At 29.6% G+C, this 22,094-nt stretch overlaps 1 protein-coding gene across 1 annotated transcript in view; it reads right to left on the bottom strand.

The window, feature by feature from the left end:
• The window catches only part of NCAM2 (neural cell adhesion molecule 2), a 445,018-nt gene that overhangs the window by 19,595 nt on the left and 403,329 nt on the right, over positions 1 to 22,094 (bottom strand). The window contains exon 15 of the mRNA XM_011358219.2: positions 14,707 to 14,887. Within this exon, the coding sequence (XP_011356521.1) occupies positions 14,707 to 14,887 (181 nt within the window). The remainder of the gene's footprint in view (positions 1 to 14,706; positions 14,888 to 22,094) is intronic.

Below are 22,094 nucleotides of genomic sequence, written 5' to 3' on the forward strand. Positions count from 1 at the left end.
ATGACATTTCAAATGATCCACCACTTTCACCCTGTTTTTTAAAATATCTACTCAATCCCCTTGAGATTTCAATATCTATCTTTTTAAAACAATTCCCTGTAAAAAGTAAATCATCTAAAATATAAAGATATTATTCTATTGAGAATGTTGATGGAAACATGTCAAATTCTGAATAAGATTTAAAGTAAGATATTTTAACATAAGAAAGGGAATTAAAGAAAATAAGCTATGTTAGTTTTGAAAAGAATGATAGCTAAACATAAGCAGTAGATAACAGCACTTTTCTGATAAATGTTTCAAATAACTAAAAACTTTAGAAATGAGTATTTTTAAATGTTATAAGTCTGGTACAACTATGAACCAAGAAAAATTGTGAAATATCTAAAATCTGCACAGAATATCTATGCTCTTGTCTACACTGACATTTCAAATTGTTAAGCATGCTAAAATGGAAACCATTTGCCATAAAATCCTCTCAGAGAACTGGAATAAAAGATATAAAATATTTTTATGTTCATAATTATCTATTCTAACTATTACTTTTGAAGTTTATTCTTACCTTACTAACTATATGTTCTCCATGTGCAGTTTAATTTATGTATGTGTTCAGTTTGCTTTGATTTAGTTATTTCCCAAAAGATAATGTAGGTTTTTATTGGCTATAAGGAAGAGAAATTTCTTAAAATGGAATGAATATAATCAAAACAGATATTGACTACTGTTAAAGAATTGAATGATATTAATTTTAGTTATTTGGTTCAACCATTACCTGGCCAATTCTATTTTTCTGTTAATATTAAAAGGCTGTCCCATACATATAAAATAGAAGTTTTCTTTGTGCAAGCAGAAGATACTATTTTTTAAACACTGTATTACAAAACTGAATCACACCCATATAAAATTAAACTATGGTTGATATTTACAAATTGCTTATAGAAATTCCAAACCATTAAATCTATTTATTATAAAATTCTTAAATATATCTACCTTTGAATTTTCTAAATGTATAAGACAATAAATAAAAAAAGTGAACAAATATGTAATCATTATTCTTCAAGGAATTTATAACATAATAGGTTTTACAAAATTTCCAGTCAGTCACTGTATTGTGTCTTAGAGACTTCAATTTTTTCATAAGATTTATATAAAAAATCAAGTTATATTATTAAAACTAAACATTCTGAACATATCAGGGCATTTAAAATTAATATTCTCATCACTTTTCAAGAGCATCAGAGATTTGTTTAACTTTCCATGTAACATACATACCCAGTTTAGCCTTTGTGAAATTATATAGAAACACTAGCAAATAAACAATAGCAAATTCAAGCTTATTGTTAATGGATCCTTCAAAACAAATTCTAGTTTGAAGAGATACATTTTACTTTAGTTTTAACCATATTTAAACAGAAAAAAAGGCCCGCATTTTAAGTTTTTTTCAATATTTAATATTTTTCTTTTTAATAATAACTGAGAAATCAGTAGAAAACAAGTGTATAGTCACTATGCAAATGTGTTGAAGCTATTTATTTAGACTTCTTAAAATGAGAAAGATAGCTGCTGAGATGGAAATATTTATTTTAGTTTTTATTAGACAGTAAGCAAAAATAGTATTTTATATAATAGAAAAAACTATTCTACCAACTATGTAAATAAGTCATTTTATAAGGTGTTTTCAGAAAATGTCTAGAAATCAGAAAATGATAAAATTTTATTTGATATTCTTTTAAGACTATAAACTCAGCGTAAGTTTATTACATTGATCATGGGAAAGCAGTTACATGTATAAGATTGAAGTGAGAAAGGTTACAGTTGACCAATAGATGTACCATGATTACTGGAAGGAACTCTGGTTGGTTAATGCATGGCCTCTACTTTGTCACAGAGTTTTCTCTATTGGCTAATAAAGAAGAAACCAAAGGAACTAGGTCAAAGACATAGACCATATAGATACAGAATAGAGATTTAGTTATGCCTCTTTGTTTCAGTGTAATCTGGCAAAACAAGGATAAAAATAACCTGAGATTTCAAGTTGCTTGATTATGTCAATGACTAGATACTTGGCTTCTCTGATCTTCAGTTTCTTGATATAATAATGCTGTTTGGTTAGAATATTAGATTTCCTCAAATTTCTTTAGTTTATTCACAGTGGATCAAAACAATAAAGTAATATAAAGTTATTGTGACAGTCATTATAAAAATGCTAAACAATTCTAGACACTTCCCATTTGATATCATCTTTTTATGGGGCTTCAAGAAAAAATAAAAACAAGAACAACAAAGAAAAACAATGAACAAAATTTACTATAACTATTGTATCAATTGAAAAAATTCAAATATTATAACAAAATACATACATATTAAAATTTTCATTTTGAAATTTATACAAACATGTTTTAATAGATGGTATGTATATTAAGATCTATATTCTGGAGTGGGCTGTTATAGAATAAGAAAGATTAAGTAATTTCTACACTATTTCACTTTTATCCGGCAGTGCAACACATGACTGTGTTTGTATAAGAGATTAATATTCATGTGTAAGTCAGAAATTGTATTTTCATTTTATAAAAACTAATGAGTCATTTATATTTTTAAAATTATTATTTGAACCCAAATCCACTGCTAAAACAAAAAAGTAATATAATGTTCTATTAAGAGCACTGGACTGGGCTCCTAATTGTGACTCTTCACTGTGCAAATTATACCTCTTCTCTAGGCCTCACTATTCTCATCCAAATTATGGAAGAAATGATACTTCAGAGGAATTTTATGAGTGAATAAAATATTGCACTTAATGCATTCCACATAGTATGTGATACAGTATATGTTAAAAAACAAAAGGTGCTTTGTTTTGTATTTTTGTTATTATTATTTGCACACTTCCAAAGTAATTTTAGCTTCAGACTCTGGCTGGTCCTATAACTTTATTCTTATGGTGCTCAAACTGAATTACATTATTATTGTTTTGACTTAGTAATATATTAACCAAAGTAATTAGAGAAAAATCACTCTAAGCATTTATGTCTGTTTTTATAAATGCTAGCAATGGAGACTACTCAACAATCCTTACATTATTAAAACTATTAGCTATATATATGTGTTTTAATTTTCCATAATTATTTTGGGCTCTCACTAGAAATAAAAGTTACCAAGAAGATCCTAGAACTAGTTTACTATGAAAGTAATAGTATTTGGTATTGTTTCTAAATTATATTTAAATATGAGTGTGCTAGTGATGTATTATTTCTTCCAAAAGAGAAATCACTCAATGATTATGCATTTATTACATTGAAATATTGGATGTGACCAAGTTAGAAATGAAACACACAACAAGGACAGAAAAGGTTTGTACCAGTAATAAAGAAAACACATATAACAAAGCTTTTCCTCAGTTTTCTTTATTACAACAATGGAGACACAGAAATACAGAAAATAAAATGACATTTAATATACTATGAAACACATGCATAGGATTACAAATAGTGCTGAATATTATGTTGGGGGTTTTAAATAAGAGATGATATTGAAGACAATACATTGATAACATACATTTTCTTCAAGAAATAAGCTATGATGAAAACAAATGCAATTTAAATAATTCAATATTCACTTATAACAGAAAAGTAATATATAAGATCAATGTAAGATGTGAGATAAAAATATTCTTGAAAGAAGTTCATGAATTGTGGATGTTATTTAAAACAGCAATTTTTATTTGCTTGCTTTTAGAAAAAAAGATTAGCTAGATTTATTTCATAGTGACCATTTAGTAAATACATAGAATTTTTTAAAATATGGCATACCTTTTAAAAATGATGCTACCTCTTAATACTATGCAATGTTTGCAATGAGTAACTTTATATTTTTACTACTTAAAATGGAATGATAAGAAATTACTGAACATAATTTGAACATACACAAATTAAAAATTTAGCGATATACCTAGGCTTAATATAGCCAACATTAGATTAGTTCACATTTAATATAATATTTATTTCCACTTGAATGAACAAGTCTTTAAAAAGTGGGTAAATTAACAGTCTACCAATGAAGATAGGAGGACACCAATCGCAGTTCAGATCATCTCAAATATACTAACAGAATTCTTGAATATGTGTTAAATGTTTTTCTTGGCTACTGTTTTGTTTTATTTTTAATCTCGATTTTGTTTAATAATAGCTAAAACTGATGTAATTGAACACTCCACTCTTTCAATAACATTTAGGAACAAATATTTTAAGCTTTGAAAATAGTTAGTAGACCCTTAGAAGGCAGGATACTTCCAGAGTTCTTTACCTAGTTCATAATCTTAGACAACAAAATCAAAGGTGTTCAGAAAACAAAACATTGATATTAAACTGCCATCTCTGTATTTTTCCAGAGGAATTCAATTATATTTACACTTACCAAATCCTTTGCCTTACATAAAAATTGAGATGCTCCTTCTATACTTTTAGAATTTTTATGTGTTTTATGAAGTTCTTAAGTATAATTAAAAGAGATAATACTACAATTTTACAATTTAAAACTTAAAAATGTTAACTCTAGAATAATAGTCCAATTTAGATGGTAATTTGAAAGAGAACATGTTAATGAGATGTTAGAAGATTTTTTCTTTAGTTAAGACCTAAAATTTATTCTAAAATCTTCTGAATTCTAAGGTTAACTATCAAGTATTAATAGTGATTAAATAGTACTTTTTGTTTTTTAATTACATAGCTGATTTGAAAATTGACTTTTTACCCATTTCAATTTATTTTAAAATCATTTCAAGAGCTATTTGTAGAATATTTGTATTTCCAATCATTTGAAATATATAAATTTGCACTACTCATTCAATGCATTAGCTTTAGTAAAGTTTTTATAACATATATACATGTATATATATATGTATGTATACATATATATATGCATATATGTGTGCGTGCATGTACATACCACAAATGCTGAAATTTTAAAACGTACCCATGATTAACAAAAAAGGAATATAAGAACTACATCTTATTGATTCATGGCCAAATATTGAGAGGGAGAAAAGGAGAGAGGGGAAAGGAGGAAATATTAGAAAAAAAAAAAAATTAGAAGAGAGGATGAAAGAAAACATACCAAAATAAGAGAGCTTATTTACTTATTTTACTTATTTATTTACTTACTCAAAAGTTATTTAAATGATATTAAATTATGCCTAGAGATTTGAACTATAATAAAATGAATAAAATGATACATTTAGGTATGGCCTTAATGATCCTGTATCTTTATTTAAGTGAAATCATAATATGTAGCTAAAGAAAATTACAGATGATAATATTTAATTTAATTATTATCATAATAGATCATTAAGTTCTTAATGCTACTAATATAACCAAAACCAGAGGTTGAAGTTTTCAGATAATTTTACATGACTATGGATATTTATTAATTAACTACTATAAACATTGTATCTAATATCAACTAACTTTTCTTGAAAGCAAGACCAAAACATTGTATTAGTGATATAAAAATCCATCTTGAATCACTAAAATCATTTGTAATTTTAAATTTTAGTGTAGGTATACCATATTAATAAACAGATTAACACAAAAATCACCTTACACACAAATTCATATTTATACATTTTCAGACACAGTTTTTTATTTAAAAATCCACTGGATGAAAAAAATCATTGGATAATACTATTTAAAATAAGTTAAATTTTAAGTCTTCTTATCAATAATCGCATTTATTTAGACCTATACACATATATTGATTAGACAAAAATTACTGTCAGATTTTATGGATGCAAACAACAAAAGTAAAGCTCAGATAGAAAAAAAGATAATTCAGAAACATATTATTAATTTTTTTTACAATCTCTAAAGTCTCATTTATTGAAATGTGATAGCTGTATTGTTTAGTTTTGTGCTTTTTAATTTCTTATTAAAGTAAGGCAAAGCACAGAGCCTATTATTTTAAGATGTCTGAGAATATTTTTAAAGAATTTATGCATATCTCAGAGCTGTAAAATAACTATTCAACTAAGAATAAAATTTGGCCAAATGATAGATTGCTTATTAGTTTCAGGATTAACAACTTGATTATACTTAGATGTTAAATGAACGACTCATTAAAATGGAAATAATTCTGCTAAGATAGAATTTTAATTTTAAGTTCTTTTCTGAACTGTTATCATGTCAGTCTAGGTGTCATGTATATTTGACTTTGAGTGTTCTTCATATCACTGTTGGTGATCTTAAATTATAGAATATAAAATTTCAAAAAAATAATAAACTGTTATTTTACTAAAGACATATTCCATGTTCTCCATAAAAGTTTTTTTGTCATCATATACTAAGTCAAAGTAATTTCTACATGACTTTCTTGTGGAAATATTTATAATTTATTAGAAAGATCCAGTGGTTATAATGAATGAAAAAAATTGTTCCTGGAGTGTTATTGGAACTCCTATTTTCCCAAAACTTACTACATACTAGTAATCAACATATCTACATATCTTGTCCAAACTCAGACATCATGAAATATAATATACAATTATAATTAATTCTTTAATAAACAAAAAATTGGCTGTGGTGATTTTTGAAACATTACTGATAAATAGATCAGAGACCCATAACGCAAATCCCTTTGTCTCAATAGGGAAGAAAGGAGGGGAACAGAAGTGTGCTTAATCACTTCTGCATTGTACAGGTCTGTTGCTATTTCAGAACAAAGGAGGACAGCAGCAAAAGGCAAAGAGTTTGGAAAAGATAATTTAAACACACTCCTAAAGGCAAGTCGAGCCTTAGATCTTACATGATAGAATGTGGTAGATATTCTTTAGAGAAACAGAGAAAACTTTCATGCAACAAAATAGTTTTTGATGAATGAACCTCAAAGCCTAGATCTGATAATTTGATTTTACCATGTAAGGTATGGTCACTCTTGGGATTAGGTGTAAATCTGATTGTTTCCAAATTGGCCTGAATAGTAGAGAGAATCACTTGCTAGGATGTAGTTGCGAGTGAAAACACAAAGTGCCATTTTCTCATTTTACGATGAATGAAAATAATAAAACGAAAATCATTACTCATGCTACTCCCTCAAACCCAGCTCCCTTTAAAAGCTGGAATCCAGTAACAACTTCTTCTCATCTTTATTTTATCTTCTTGAAAGTTGTAGCTATAATACTTACTTCTCTCTGATCCTTGCAAAGTAATTGACACTTAGGTATCCAGGAAAATGTAATAAATTAGTATATAGTCATTAGAACATCAATATTGGACATGAATTCAAAACACAATCCAAGTCCAGTGAATGGAGTGCAACTTTTTAAATACATTCAAATTAAATGTATCATTTACTGTGGGGCAATTGAACTTAAAAAAATAAAAGGCTGGATATTTTTTTCATTAATGTTCTAATTTAAAAGAAGAAACTGTTTCACTTTTATTCCTTATGAAATTTAAGATCAATAAAAGGAAAACAGGCAGCCACAATAGGGGTACATTATATGATATATTATATAATATAATAAAAGTTATCAGGTCTATTTTTTTATATAAATAGTAAACACCATGAAATATTATAAATATTCTTTAAGTTGGAAACTTACATTTAAAATAATAACAATTAAAACCAATATAATAGATCCACAATTCTACATAATAAAATTACTAATTATACAATGTATGGTCATGGATATTGAATTATATTTGCAAAATAATCAAATGAAAGAAGATTAGATGTAACAATGCTTAAGTTACAAGTAAAGTGACGTGATATTGAACAAGGTCAACTTTAGAAATTAAAGGAAATTTTAGAATGAAGCAAGTTATGCAGTGAACTGGTACTTGAAAGAAAAAAAACTGATTCGATTTCTTTCCGTGATTTTTCTGACAAATTATGTACTTTATAGGCTGACAGTTTGGGAAAGGGAAAACAGGCTAATTGTTTATGAGTGAATACATGCATGATTAGTTGGGTCTTAGAAAATCTTTTAATATAATTTTAGATTAGTTTTATAAATTTGCAGGGCATAAAAGGAAACATCTTATGATACAACAATAACATTAAAACATGCAAGACAAACTTATGGCTATCATAAAAGAAAACCCAGCAGCATTCAGCTGCCATGACTGGCTTCCATTTTCACCTTTATTCGCTTCACAGCATTTATCTGCATAATGAAAATTGTTTTGAAAATAGAATAAGGATAAAATAATTAAGGAAAAAAGAGCAGTTAAAAACATGAGAATAAAGGAAAAGAAAAAAAGTGACAGTAGGAAAGAAAAAAAGAGAAAATAATTAATGCAAGATTTACACAAAGCCACTACCAATTATTCTGACACAAGACTAAGAATGGCAAAAATCTTTTATAAATCATTTCTAAATAATTGCCACATATCAAAAACACAGCTGAGGCTCAATATTAATAATATTTATTTCATATAACTTAGATATTGGTTCTATCATTGATTGTTCAAATGTGAACACCATTTTTTTTCAATTACAGTTGACAGTCAATATTATTTTATATTAGTTTCAGGTATATGACATAGTGGTTAGAGATTTATATAATTTACAAAGTGATCCCTCTGATTAGTCTTGTATCCACCTGGCACTATACAGAGTTATCACAATATTATTGACTATATTCTCTGTGCTGTACTTTACATCTCTGGAACTATTTTGTAACTACCAATTTCTACTTCTTAATCTCTCCACCTTTTTCACCCACCCACCAAACCTCTCCCATTTGGCATCCATCAGTTTTTTTCTCTGTATCTATGAGTCTGTTTCTGTTTTGTTTGTTTGTTTTGTTCTTTAGATTCCACCTATAAGTGAGATCATATGGTATTTTTCTTTCTTTGGCTGACTTATTTCACTTAGCATACTTAATTATTCTATAATGAATATACAACTTATCGGAGAAGAGTCACCAGTCATTTCACTGTGCTATTGGTAAATTCAAACTGCTATTTTAAATATGAGCTCATCCTATTCTGTAATGTTTATGAGTTTTTTTTTAAATTTCTTAGAAAAAATACTTAATAAAAGTGGTCATATTTTTAATAGTGAATAAACTACCAAGATATATGGGAAAATTACATATTCACACAATACAAATTTACAATAAGAATAGAAGTAAGGAACATTGATTCAACTGACCAAAGGCAAACTTTAGGCTTATGTCATTTCACCTCATTAAAAATAATTTTGAGAACCAAAGATCATAAAAATAATTTATAGATTAAGTTTTTCATTATATGCTAAACCAAAGAAATGTTTTGCATGTAGTATTTATATTTAGATTTGACTGAGATTTCCTATACAGTAAAATGAAGTTTTCCACAAATAACTGAATTTCAATTTCAAAAGTTTTAGAATTTCTCTAATTTATATTCTAAAAAAGATCATAAATTTAACATTAAGAAAACATTTTAGTATTAGCCATGCACTGGAATGTTGTTTTCTGTTCATGCTGTGTTATTCAGAGATGAAAGGGTATACTATTGTTGCTTGGAACTAGAGTGAATGTCATCAAAATAATTTTACATCATATTTTATTGGAAATATAATTAAAAATCCCAGAAAAATACAAGTTAACTGAAAAAATATTAGCAATTTATTATTTGTAGTGATTTATATCATGTCTTTGTTAGCTTGTTGAATTTGAAGAACTCTCATGGATGGATCTTACATGCTTGATTTCACAAGATAGAATTATTTTACCAGTGGATGTTAAGAATGTATGATGGAATTATTTGTCACCAAATTATATTGAAAGTCAATGATAAAATTAGACATGTCTTCAATTTATAGTAGCAAGAGATGATAAAGTAAGCAATTAATAAAAGATACTAAGGTGTTTCTTTTGTTAAAACGATTTTTAAAATGTTGTAAGTCAAAAGAAATGGTGGAAAGTGTTTTCCAAAATAAATTTATTTCCAAGGACTTTTTAAAACATTAGAGTATATGCAATCTATCAAGTTAGTAGTATTTTTAATCATTTAAAATTATAGAACAAATCAATAAATGCCATTTTACCAGGCTCTAGTTCCACTGATAGTTTTATAATCATTTTATAGGAATTAATTTGTCATAACTATCCAATATTATCATTGTTTTTAAGTTAAAATGAGATTGAATTATGCTGCTTGAATATTCCTAAAGGGAACATATTGTAAATTTGAACACTATTTCTATGTAAATCATAAACACATCTTTAGTGAGAATGAGAAAGTATTAATCCCTAAATACATTTTTAATCAGCATCATATATTGGGTAGAAATGTAGTATACACTGAGATACATATACAGAAAAGCCATTATTATCATTAGAATATATGAAAATAAGGTGAGCATGTTTTAAAAAATAGTTCTTTAGTCCAAAAAAATAAATGTACTCTAGATTTAGTCTATTGTTTACAAAAAAATTAACTATAGTTGAATGCACACAAGTAATGGGGTTTTTAACTAAAAAGTCCATAAACTTTATTTGCATAGTCTACAATGCACGTTATACAAATAAAATAAAACAAAAAAGAAACAGAAAAAAAAATACTCAATTAACTTTAAACTCTGTATATTCTCAAATTAAATAAAAAAGACAATATCTGCTAGTTTATTATAGATAACATTTCAGGTATGAGTTTGTATTGATCATATTTATTTAAAAATGAAATAAGAAACTATATAACTATGAGTATGATAAAAGCATATATAGTTTTTTCTTATTTTGCAAATACATAATTTTAATTCCACAGAATATTGCGTGTTTAAAGGCTCCCAAATTCACATCATCCATAACAGCCTTTAAAGTTGCCCCAAGAAATCTTTTAGAGTGAAATCTACAGTTTTTGAACTATAAGGGCTTGTCTTTAATGTGGCTTTCCATAAGACCTTAGCAGTCAGTGGATTCAATCACAGCAAATTAGACATTAGTTTGTATTATTTCTATAGATAAAATAAGTATCTCATCCTCCGTCCCCCCACCCCCACCCCCCCACCTCATGATTTCCAGTAAGCTACTCTGGCTTTGTATCAACTGCACAGTTTAGAGGAGATGAATTCTACCTTCTATCTTCTCAGATAGCTTTGTCTGTATATCTGTATGTCTGATTTCCCCTGACTGCTTTGGCTGTTGCATCTGCAGTAAAACACACTGTAACCTTTTTCATCATAAAAGTCCTTATAACACTATTTTTTTTCTCTGCTCACCTTCATAGCGAAGCTATGAAAGCATTAAATAAACATGGAGACTAAACCTCCTAACCTCACATACAATCCTGAGCCCATTCCTCCTTCATTTCTCTCCCAACCACTTCAGTAAAGCTGGATGTAATAAGGACACTTCACAAACTCTTTTGATTAAGTTCCATTGACCTCTTAGCATTTGAAGTGTCAAATGCAACTTAAACTTTTTCTTCTTATGACATGACTCTCTCTTAACTTCCAAGATACTAGAGTCTCATGATTTTCCAGGAACTCTACATCTTAGTCTCCAGTATTGAAGAGGGAGTTGATTTCCTCTTCCTGTATAATATTATGGTTTCTTAGTACACAGTTCTTAACCTTCTGCATTCAGTAAACTCAAGAAGCGCTCCTTGAACTTCTATGCTGTGCCAGTCACCCTCCTAGGTACCAGGGGAAACAAATCAGTACTACAGATATCAACTCCTTTTCAAAGAACTCAGGCATTGGCCATTGTATGGTTTTACCCTCACCCAGGCTTCAAATATCATTCACTGGTAAGCTGACGACGTCGTAATATGTTTCCAAAACATGGACTTTTCATCACCATACACACGTATCTAACTACTGTTTGACTTTCCAAACTTAATAGATACCAGACTGATCATATGTTATTCTTCATTCTCCAAATCCAAAATTCTTTACTCTGAGAAATGTTGTCAACAATGTGTTCAGTTGTTCAAGCAAGACACTCAAAAGTCATCGATATCTACTGAATCCAATCTGTTACACAAGCAGTTGAGTCTACATCTACAATGGGCCTGGAATTTGTTCATTGTTTTCTTTTCCTACTGCTCTTACTTTTTTGCAAGCATTTCTATTTACCCATGTCTTGCTTGTACCCAGACGAGTAAGAGTAATCTGTCTATAATGTCTATCTATTAATATAACTTCCCTGCTTCAGATGAGTTCTTACTGGTTTTAGGATTTGTTTTAAAATTATTTACATGGTTTTTAAAAGACCTTGGATTGTCTGGGTTGCAGGTCCCTCTCTATCCTTATCTTTGTTCACGTACCTCCAGGCTCTCTTCTAGACATGCTCTTTCTAGTTTCTAAAGCAGATCAATTTCTTCCTCCTCTCAGAGATTTCTTCCATATAATACACTTTACATGGAAGGGTTGTTCCCTACAAGTTTCTTTTGGAAAATCACCTTCTAAGGGAAGATTTTCCTAACCCCCAACTTACCAATATAAGTTAGGTACCCTTGCCAACCCCCCTCATGGCAGCATACTGCACCAGCACATCTCTTAGTTTTAATTATTTGGTGGCTATTCTAACTCTTATTTAAAGCCTATCTCCCCTACTAGATGGTAAAGTCCTTGAAGGGAGAGGCCAGTTCTGCATTTTTCACAGATATTTCCTATACTCATCTCACTACTTGTCATACAGCAAGACCTCAATAAATAACTGGAATAAGTAAATGAATAAATCTTAACATTGCAAAACCAGAAGAAACTAGCTTAGAGATGAGAAAATGCATATCAAGAGAAATTAAGTGACAAGAGCAAAACTGAAACTATAAACCAGAATTCTGTCCATTTTCCTTGTTGGTTCTGCCCACGAGCTCACTTTCCAAAATTGAAACAAACAAACAAAAATGATTTTATAGTTAAATGCATTATAGAATACTTTCACTATTTTTGTGTCTTTATATATATTATTTTACATTTATTTACCTTTTTGTCTATACTTGTTGGTTTCATTAACAATTTCTTATAAATATAGGGGCTCTGGGAGTATAACAAACTAACCTGCCTGAAATCTATTTTTTTTTTACAGTTTGTGTTTTATCTATGAAATGTTATTAAAATGTTGCCTTCTTCATAAAACTAAATTTTATCCTGATAAAAATAATTATTTCTTCCAAATATAGGAGCTAACTTAAAGATTTAGAAAGATGAAGTACACTGTTATAATCCTCCTTTGAAGATCCTGACTCAGATTAAGAATCACATTTATATCATGTTCTTGATGTCTGCACAGAGGATAATTACTATAAACATAATACGTTATAATTTTAGAGGCAGTTATTGATGTTTCAAACTCATAGGGGCAATGAACTTGATAGTACATTCAACCATTCTTATTTACCATCTTGTAAGGAGATTAGGTTCATCATGTGACTTAAAGTAGCTCTGACCTTGGACATATCATTTACACTCTCAAAATCATATCTGTAAAATGAGGATAACTCTTTGTTGTTCAACTCTGTTTAAGAGTAAAATGAAGTAATAAAAGCAGAACTGTTTTGTACATTTTTAAAAATGCCACTACAATATAGGATATCCATGTTATTTCTAGATGCTCCTTTCTATTTCAAATTATAATTGGAAGCACTTAATAATTAATATTAGCAATAAAAAGCCATAATAGCAATTACTTTTGTCATATAACCAGTATGATTTTATACTGTAATTACTTTTTAATAGAAAGATTAATTGTGTAAAGCTGCTTTCAATTTTACAAAACTGATGTACAATATAACAAAATCATAATGAGATTAATATCTATTTGAAATTACAAGAAGGTTAAATAGCATGACTAAACTACCAAATTTTATTTTTTCTAGTTTCAAAAGTGTTATATAACAATATCAATACTCTACTATATAATATGACTTAAGCCATGCTTATGAATATGTAGCTCTCATTTCTCTCTCTCTCTATATATATATCAAGAGTATATATGTTTATACATATATATAAAAATTATCATCAAATACTAAGTATGATATTTAAATGGACAATAAATGTTAAAATATGTCCAGTATGACAACTCACTAACAGCTAAATATAACTGTGATTCAAAATAAATTCTTGCATCTTTACCTCTGTAGCATGTACCTGAAAAATATTTTCATATCCTTATTGTGGACTTAATAATAGCATTAACATAAAATGACATAAACGCTGTTACCTATCAAGGGTAGAACCTACCAGTGTGCTGTGAACACTGATTCAGAGTGTCCTGCAACATTGTGAGTCTCCTTAAAACTCTAGTTACAGTTCTTTCTAGGACTGTGTCTGTGGCTGTTTCTGCGTCACTGTGTCATTGATTTTATGTTTCCAAAATCAACTTGCTTAGTCAGGCATAGATGGGCTCCTCATTATTTTTGGCCACATTTTCCCAGAAATTGCGGATCAACTCCACATCTTTGTCGGAGAAGTTGTCTTCTCTGAAAAGTTTCTGGTCTCAACAGAAGTTTTTCATGTTGATATTCAACAGTCACTCTTAACTTCCATCCTCGCCCTCTGTCCATCCTTTCTCCCCATCACTTTAATCACTAAAGTTATTCACCATGGCAAGGAAGACTGAGATTTCAGTAAGACATGTCACAACAATCATGATTAGAACCTAGAATTTACACTTCTTTCTATAAAATTTTATCTTGAATATCAAAAAACAATCCAGAGAGATTATAAAGATGATATCATGTTCATTTTCAGCCTCAGGAAGTGTATAGTTTTGCTTACCTTTAATAATGTTGGGCTTTGGTGGCATGCTAAACTCATAGACTGTTGGTTCTGAATATCCCAATCTGTTGGCAGCTGTAATTTGAACTTCGTACCCCATTGTCCATTGTAAATGCTCCAAAATAATGTGGTCTTTATTTCCCTGCACTTTTTTCTCTAGCCACTGGTCTTCTTTATCTTTCTGTAAAGGCAATAAAAAATATACATTTTGTGACAATCCATTCACTAAAGTTGTGATTAAAAAAATTAGTTTGAGATGGAATAGGTGGTTTTATTAATATTGAAAAATGATTTTTTCATCCACAGGGATAGATGAAGTTGCTATGTCAATGAAGTCATTTCTAAGACTCTTCTATAAAAAATGTAATATTTTTATATTAGTCAGAGAATGATTATTTTATAATTAATCTCTGATGATTCAGTGCTTGATAATTCACCTTTGTTAATATTTTTTAAAAATTTAACATATATAAATTTGTTGTTTGGCCACTTTGTTGATTATTAATAATTATGTGAACAGTAAAAATGGAATATGATATATAGAAAAAGCCTAAATATCCATTAAAATAATTGTCAAGTACTATTGTTTAAGGTTTGGGCGGGGATAAAGTGTCTTGCAAATAAAGTTTGGATATTTTTTATAGATTTAAATTACCACTAGCATTTTCTATTATGATGATATTATTTCACTACAATTTCAAAGCTCAATTTCCCAGAGGTGTAATTATAAACAAATTGTAGCCTAGTCTTAGAGATAGATGATTGATAGATAGATGATAGATAGATAGATAGAGAGATAGATAGATAGATAGATGATAGATAGATAGATAGATAGATAGATAGATAGATGATAGATAAATAGACAGACAGACAAACTGATATTTTTTTAACCTCAGAGCTCAGCCCAATATTACTTTGTTGAGCCACTATTTTGCAATTTTTTGACTATAAATAAAGAATAACAATAATAAAGTTTTCTCCATTTATTTTCTAAAATCAAATTCTAGAGGTTAAATTCATTATTGCATTAAACTGATGGTACTACAAACAAAGTTTCCTTAAGAAGGAGACAAGAAGACATTATAGCTTTGATACCATGATATTATTCTCTCTTCCTATTTAATTATTTTTGATTACATAAAACTTGTATTACAAAAAAAACAAAAAACAAAAAAAAAACCTGTTTGGACAGGTTTGTTATTTCATCTAAAACTGAAGATATTAGCACTTCTAATGAAGCCATGGTTTTGCACATGTAGTTAAAGTTATATAAACAAGAGGAATTTCCCTTGCTTTTTTTGAAACTTATAAGTATATTAATTTATTAGTCTAGACTGTTGTCCAGAATTTAAGGCTGAAATAGCTATTGGAAAACAGAACATTTGGGCCAGAGAGCTTGTGACTTGTCTAAGTCATTAAATGACTAGTAAAGTTAAGAAAGGAAACTAGATGTACTTTTGAAATGCTTAGGGCAGCTGTACCAAACAGTTACCATTTTTCTAACACTCCCTTTCTTCGTCAGTTTCTTCATCAATTATTCATTCAGACCTTATAGGGTAGTGAGGCTCTTATTTAACTATGAATACAACAGTAAATAAGATTTGTGCAATACCCTCATCTTGGAGTTTACAAACCAGCACAGATGAAAAACACGAATGCTTTAAAAAACCAGAGTGTGCTTGGAGTGTGTGTAAAAGGGAAACCCAATGAGTACAAGGGCCAGGAAGGTTTGCTCAGGGAAAGTGATGCCATGCTTACTGGAATAATAAACTCCAGTGCCATTCTACTTTTCATTCGTCCTAATCTAGTAAATGAAAAGAAGGCGTGATTCTTGCACAGAAGTTTAGAACCAAAAATAAACACAATGATTGAAAATCTCAGAAAGATGCACAACCACAGGGAGATGTAAAAACGGATACTGCAGGTTTATTGTTTTAAGTAAATGTAAAAACATTTCATAGATATTGACCAAAAAAAAAAAGCTTAAAAAAACTCCATTCAAAAGTAAATTTAGATAAGATATATGATATGATATATGATACATATACATATGTGTATATATACACATGTGTATATAGACACAGTAAAATACACATAACATAAATATTGGATATGTTACATATGTGTACACATATGGACAAAATGGAGGAGGTAAGGAGACTGAAGGGCTAGATAAGACGGGGGCTACACAAAACAGTAGAGTTGTCCCTGTAGCCTCCCTCTCACTCCAATAATTCAATAAATTCTATGTAACTATAGTTATTGGTGACAGAAACTATTTTTGTGGAAATCCAGAATTGAGTTTTGCTTTGGATCTGAGCGGAGATAGGGGTAAAAGAGCCAGAAAATAAGCCAACACCTGAGATCTGGATTACCCCAGGATACAATTTATTCTTCAGAGGAAAAGATAGTCTCCATGTCCTTCGGATAATCTTCCAAAAATACTATTTCTGAGAACTGAGCATTTGAGGTTAAACTTCCTGATAAGCACAAGACATGCAGACAGTCTCTTCTGAAATAGCAATCATTTAACTCTTATTTGTTGAAGCTCTTAGCATGATAAATGAAAAGCCCCTCCATCATTTTAGATAGTTGGAGTGATATCATAAAAAATCAAAGGGAGTTCTGATATTTTCCCCAATTTAAATCAATTTCATTTTCCATTTAACATTAGACAAGGAGGCTTTTTAATTCCCTAATTGCTATTCCCAGGGAATAGAAAAAAATTAAAGTGGGTGTTCCCAAATACTCCCCTAGGCATCAAAATCTCAATTATGCATTTGAAGAGTGCCTAATTCACAGAATTTAAATGCCTAGGGAATGATTTAAGATAATCTAGTTGCAAAAATGTTCCCCTAGGTATCTTAATGAGATGATTTGCTGAATAGGGCTATTATTAATAAGCCAATTAAATGTTGAAGGGCAGCTACTGAAAGAAAAATGGTCATTTTGCTTTGATGTAGTTTATCTTAAGCAATCTTTTTTGTCAGAAAATAGATAGCAGGGCCATATGACAGTCAAGGGCACTCAATAGTTTTTTTCCAAAAACATAATATCGGTGTATAGGTTAAAAAAAAAAAAAAAAAAGTGTTGTAATTTGGATAGAGAGAAAGTAGAGGAAAAATGGAGGGGGTCTTGATATTTTTTATGTATAAAGGGCTCCTTGACTGTTGATATTCTCAATAAGAAATAAGTAATCCACTAACTTCCCTTTCAAAGCTTTGTGAAATATACTGTCAACATCATTTTAAACAAAAAGTGAATATTATTAAAAGAGAGAATGATAGAGGAGACAAGCTCATACAACTAGATGAACATTAAGGTTCTTGTGAATCCCCTGTATTATGATTTATGAATTTATGTTTCTATGTAAGACAGTTCCTAGTTCCTGGATTTCTTAGTAGCATGTACGACTTCACAGAAGGCTCCAGAATTCTCTAAAGCTCTGTTTGCTACTCTGAATGGGAGAGAAATGATTTAGCAATCTGTATAATGTAGATACACACACACAAATCTTCCATCGTGATTTGGAAAGATGAAAGGTTTAAGTTTTTAGTAGAGTATAAAATTCAAATCTGTTTTTCCTATTATAACCAATTCGAATTGCCTGTGTTCCATGTAAAACTTTGTAAACCGGGTCCTTCTTAATCTCCATCATCCACATACTTCTTTAGGGAAAAAATCTAATGTTCCAATTTATAATCTTCTGTGTTCTCATAAGCCATAAAAATTTACACAGTACAAGTTTTTGTCCCTTTGTATTCATTATTTCTTGTGTTTATTAATCTAGTTACAGGAATATTTATAATTACACAACACAGACTAACTTATTCATTGATTCATTGCATTTATTCATTCAGAGAACAAATAGTCTATTTGATAGTATTGATACAAGGTTGAATAAAACTCATCTTCAAGAGAAGCAAAGAAAAATTTCCAAATAGCTTAGGACTCTAATGTTTTTATAGCTATTTGGTGTTTAAAAATATTTCAAAACTTAAATTGATGGTTTTAAACAAATTTCAATGTATACACCTAAACATAATTATCTAGAAAATAAGTTCTTTTAACAACAAAAACTTAATTTTACTTATTCATTATTTTAATATTCTTTTCAAAATTATCTTTTTTTTTTTTTTATCCCATGGCCATTGAATACAACCTCTACATAGTGTAAGAAGGTCAATTAAGAAAAAATCATAAGCTAGAGCACTGTTGCTAGTCCCTAGAGTACTTTATTTACAACTGATTTTAAGCTACTAATTTTTGTTTAGCCCTTCTTTGCTCTGGAAACTTATTTAATGTGTCAACAGTAAGTGATTGTTATGATCCCATAGCTATCACCAAATTAGAAAAGAAAACAGTGAAAAACTCATGGAAGTATGTAAAAAAACACTTACTAAATTATATAGTTATATGGACACTATACACAAAGCAAATATAAAATATCTCATACATAGAATAATTTATTTTTCCATACACATTCTGATATTAGTAAACTGTCTTTATTCTCCAAATACATGATTTATTCTTACTGATTTATTGCTAGAGACGTTAATTTTCACAAAGGGTCCAGAGAGACATCTAATTCTGCCTTTAATACTATAGTTCTGTCCTATCAAACTCTTTCTTCTTAATGGGTGACTAGAAAAAGTTGTGTGCTCTATCTATTGCAGGATAACAGAATAATTTGTTTTTCAAGGTTGATAATCTATGGGAAGTTACACTTTCTCCATATTAGTACAGGATTAGTCTTCTCTTTTTCCAGGGAAATGAAGGTCTAAATAGGTAAATTCAGTGTCTGTGCTGGAAATCAACCTTCCTACAAGGAATATAGTTTCTCAATTTTGCTGTTCCTGGATTATAAAACATACCATCCTATGCATAGGGATGTTAAGAGGTAATGTCAAAGAAGCAAGCAAGTGAAAATCGTGAAAATCTTGAAAATCGTCAGGGTGTTTTCCTTTCTGCTTCCCATCCCCCCCCATGGATTATTATCAAATTAAAAATATATTGAATATGGCTAAATAACTTTTCCACATTATTCAGTCGTACTTTATACTACTGTGGATTTCAGGCAGTTTGAGAAACTAATGCCTGAAAGTGGCTTGGAATCACACAAAGGGAACAGATGACTAAGAATCTTTTTGAAACAGTAGTTATTATTTTAACTTAAGTGTAAATATCAAGGCAAATGCTACTATAAATATTTAGCTACCAGATCTTCCTAAACATGAAAGTTTTTAAATGTGAATAAATAAAATGTTGACAACAACAACAAAAACAACAAAAAACATGGAAAAATTTGTTTTTCCCAAGGCCAGGAACTGTTTGACCTATTAATATAACTTTATATTGAACCACAGAATTTCCAATTAGACCTGCAAAGCTTGATGTTTGCAGGATGGAGGAGGTGGAGAAAGGAGAGAAAATAAAAAAAAAAAAGAACAGTGATATGGAGTTTATTTTAGTGTACTGGAGTAGAAGGCATATCATTCAATGATATGGTAAAGATAAAGTGAATCAGAATGCCTACATTTGTAGGCACAGGAGCTAGGTATTTGAGATGAAATGAGAGAGTAGCTGAGGGGTCGATGTTACGTCCATAGGCAGACTTGAGCTCTTACTGCTGCAAAACTGTGTTTAGACTACCAGTTTTACATTCTGGTATCTATTCTTCATCACTACCAAGTCACCAAAATTGTGTAAGATTTAGTTTGCCTGTTAAAATGTGAAAAAATATCACTTTATGTTTGATTAATTATAAAAGTATTTTTTAAGTCTACCAGAATGAGAAATGATTTCTTTTCAGTACAAAGGGTGGTAAGAAATTACTTTTACAAATTTGGCAATAGTAGCATAAAATTCTACTATTAAAACAGTGTCCCCCGTTAAAATGCTCATAGCTCTGAGAATGGTGACATAGTAATTGATTATCAGTCAATTATAGCTTCCCTTGAAAACTGATCATTTTCTTTATGATAAGCCAAATCTGCTGGCAGTTTGACCTTGGAATTTCATTCTCCAGTACTGTGAGAAAATAGATTTCTATTGTTTAAGCCACTAAGTCTATGGCATTTTGTTATGGCAGCCCTAGTGACTAAGACAGTCATTAAGATAATAAAGATAATTCCATTAAGAATTGTGGCAGACTGCGCTGTTAGGCTGACCCAACTCCCAAGTATAAGTACCTTTCATTTAGGGGTGGTCATGAGACATAATTCTATCTAATGAGACATAATTTAATTCTGCTAGGTGAGGTTTTTAGAAAACCTGTACCATACTGCTGAAAAAGAAAAAAAAAAAAAAAAGACGCAAATTCAGCTTAAACAGGCTAATGTCCCTTTTCTTTCCATTCTCTTCACATTCTGATTGTGGATCTTAGGAATACAAGATATTCTAGATGAAGACAAAAGCTAACATGCTGAGAATGAAAGAATATAAAGAAAAACCATTTAGATGCCTGACTATGTTGCTAAGATGTTTCTCTAGCCCTGGATTATCTTAACACATACATGTGTTTAATGTGAGGAAAAAAATCTTCTTGGTTTAAGCCCCTCTAGTCACGTTTTGTATAACCTGCAGTCCCAAAGGACCTCTTAACAGGTACACAGTTTACATTGATTTTAAGAGTAAAATCTATGTAAAAATATTGATTATTTTCTGCAAATATGACATTAATAGCTTATTTTGATTGAATTTGTAATGTTATCTCTTGAATTTTGTATTAAATATTTTGAGAAAGATGTATGTAGTTAGGTTCTTGTTAGTTTCTGAACTTTACTTTTGAATAACTAGAAATAGAAACATAGCTGAAAGAAGTCACAGCATTCCTAAAATATACATATTTTAGTAATAAAAAACACTAAAAAGAGATGAAGAAAAAATAAAATAGGAAATAAGAAATAGTTGCTATCATCAATGGATCAAAGATTGGTTTAACTCAGTTTAGGATCTGTGTTATTTCTAATATCAATTCTTTAGAAGAGAGAAGTCCAACATAGTTTTAGGTAGAAATTAGGCATAAAGATATATGAGACATATTTTTACAACTAGTCATTGCATTTCAGTGTTCACCATGGGATTTTGTTGGGGTTCTCTATAAATTCTTATCATTTACCTTTATTTTGAACCATAAAATCTAGGTTCAGATGATAGGCATGGGAGGGAAGATCTGTTTTCACAGTGCAATTCATGAATTCAGTTCAGGCTTATTTCCCTTAGAAGAAGAGTCTTTCCCTTGCAAAGAGTTTCCAGATGATCAAATAAGAATGACCAAAAAACCTAGCTTGACTAGCACACTATTAGATTCACAGAGAGACCATTCCTCTTTGTATTACCCCTCAAAACTTGGATGTTTGAATTTAGAAGTGGCAGTATTATCATTT

This window comes from Pteropus vampyrus, unplaced genomic scaffold (assembly GCF_000151845.1).
Source record: "Pteropus vampyrus isolate Shadow unplaced genomic scaffold, Pvam_2.0 Scaffold38, whole genome shotgun sequence".
Lineage (NCBI taxonomy): Eukaryota > Metazoa > Chordata > Mammalia > Chiroptera > Pteropodidae > Pteropus > Pteropus vampyrus.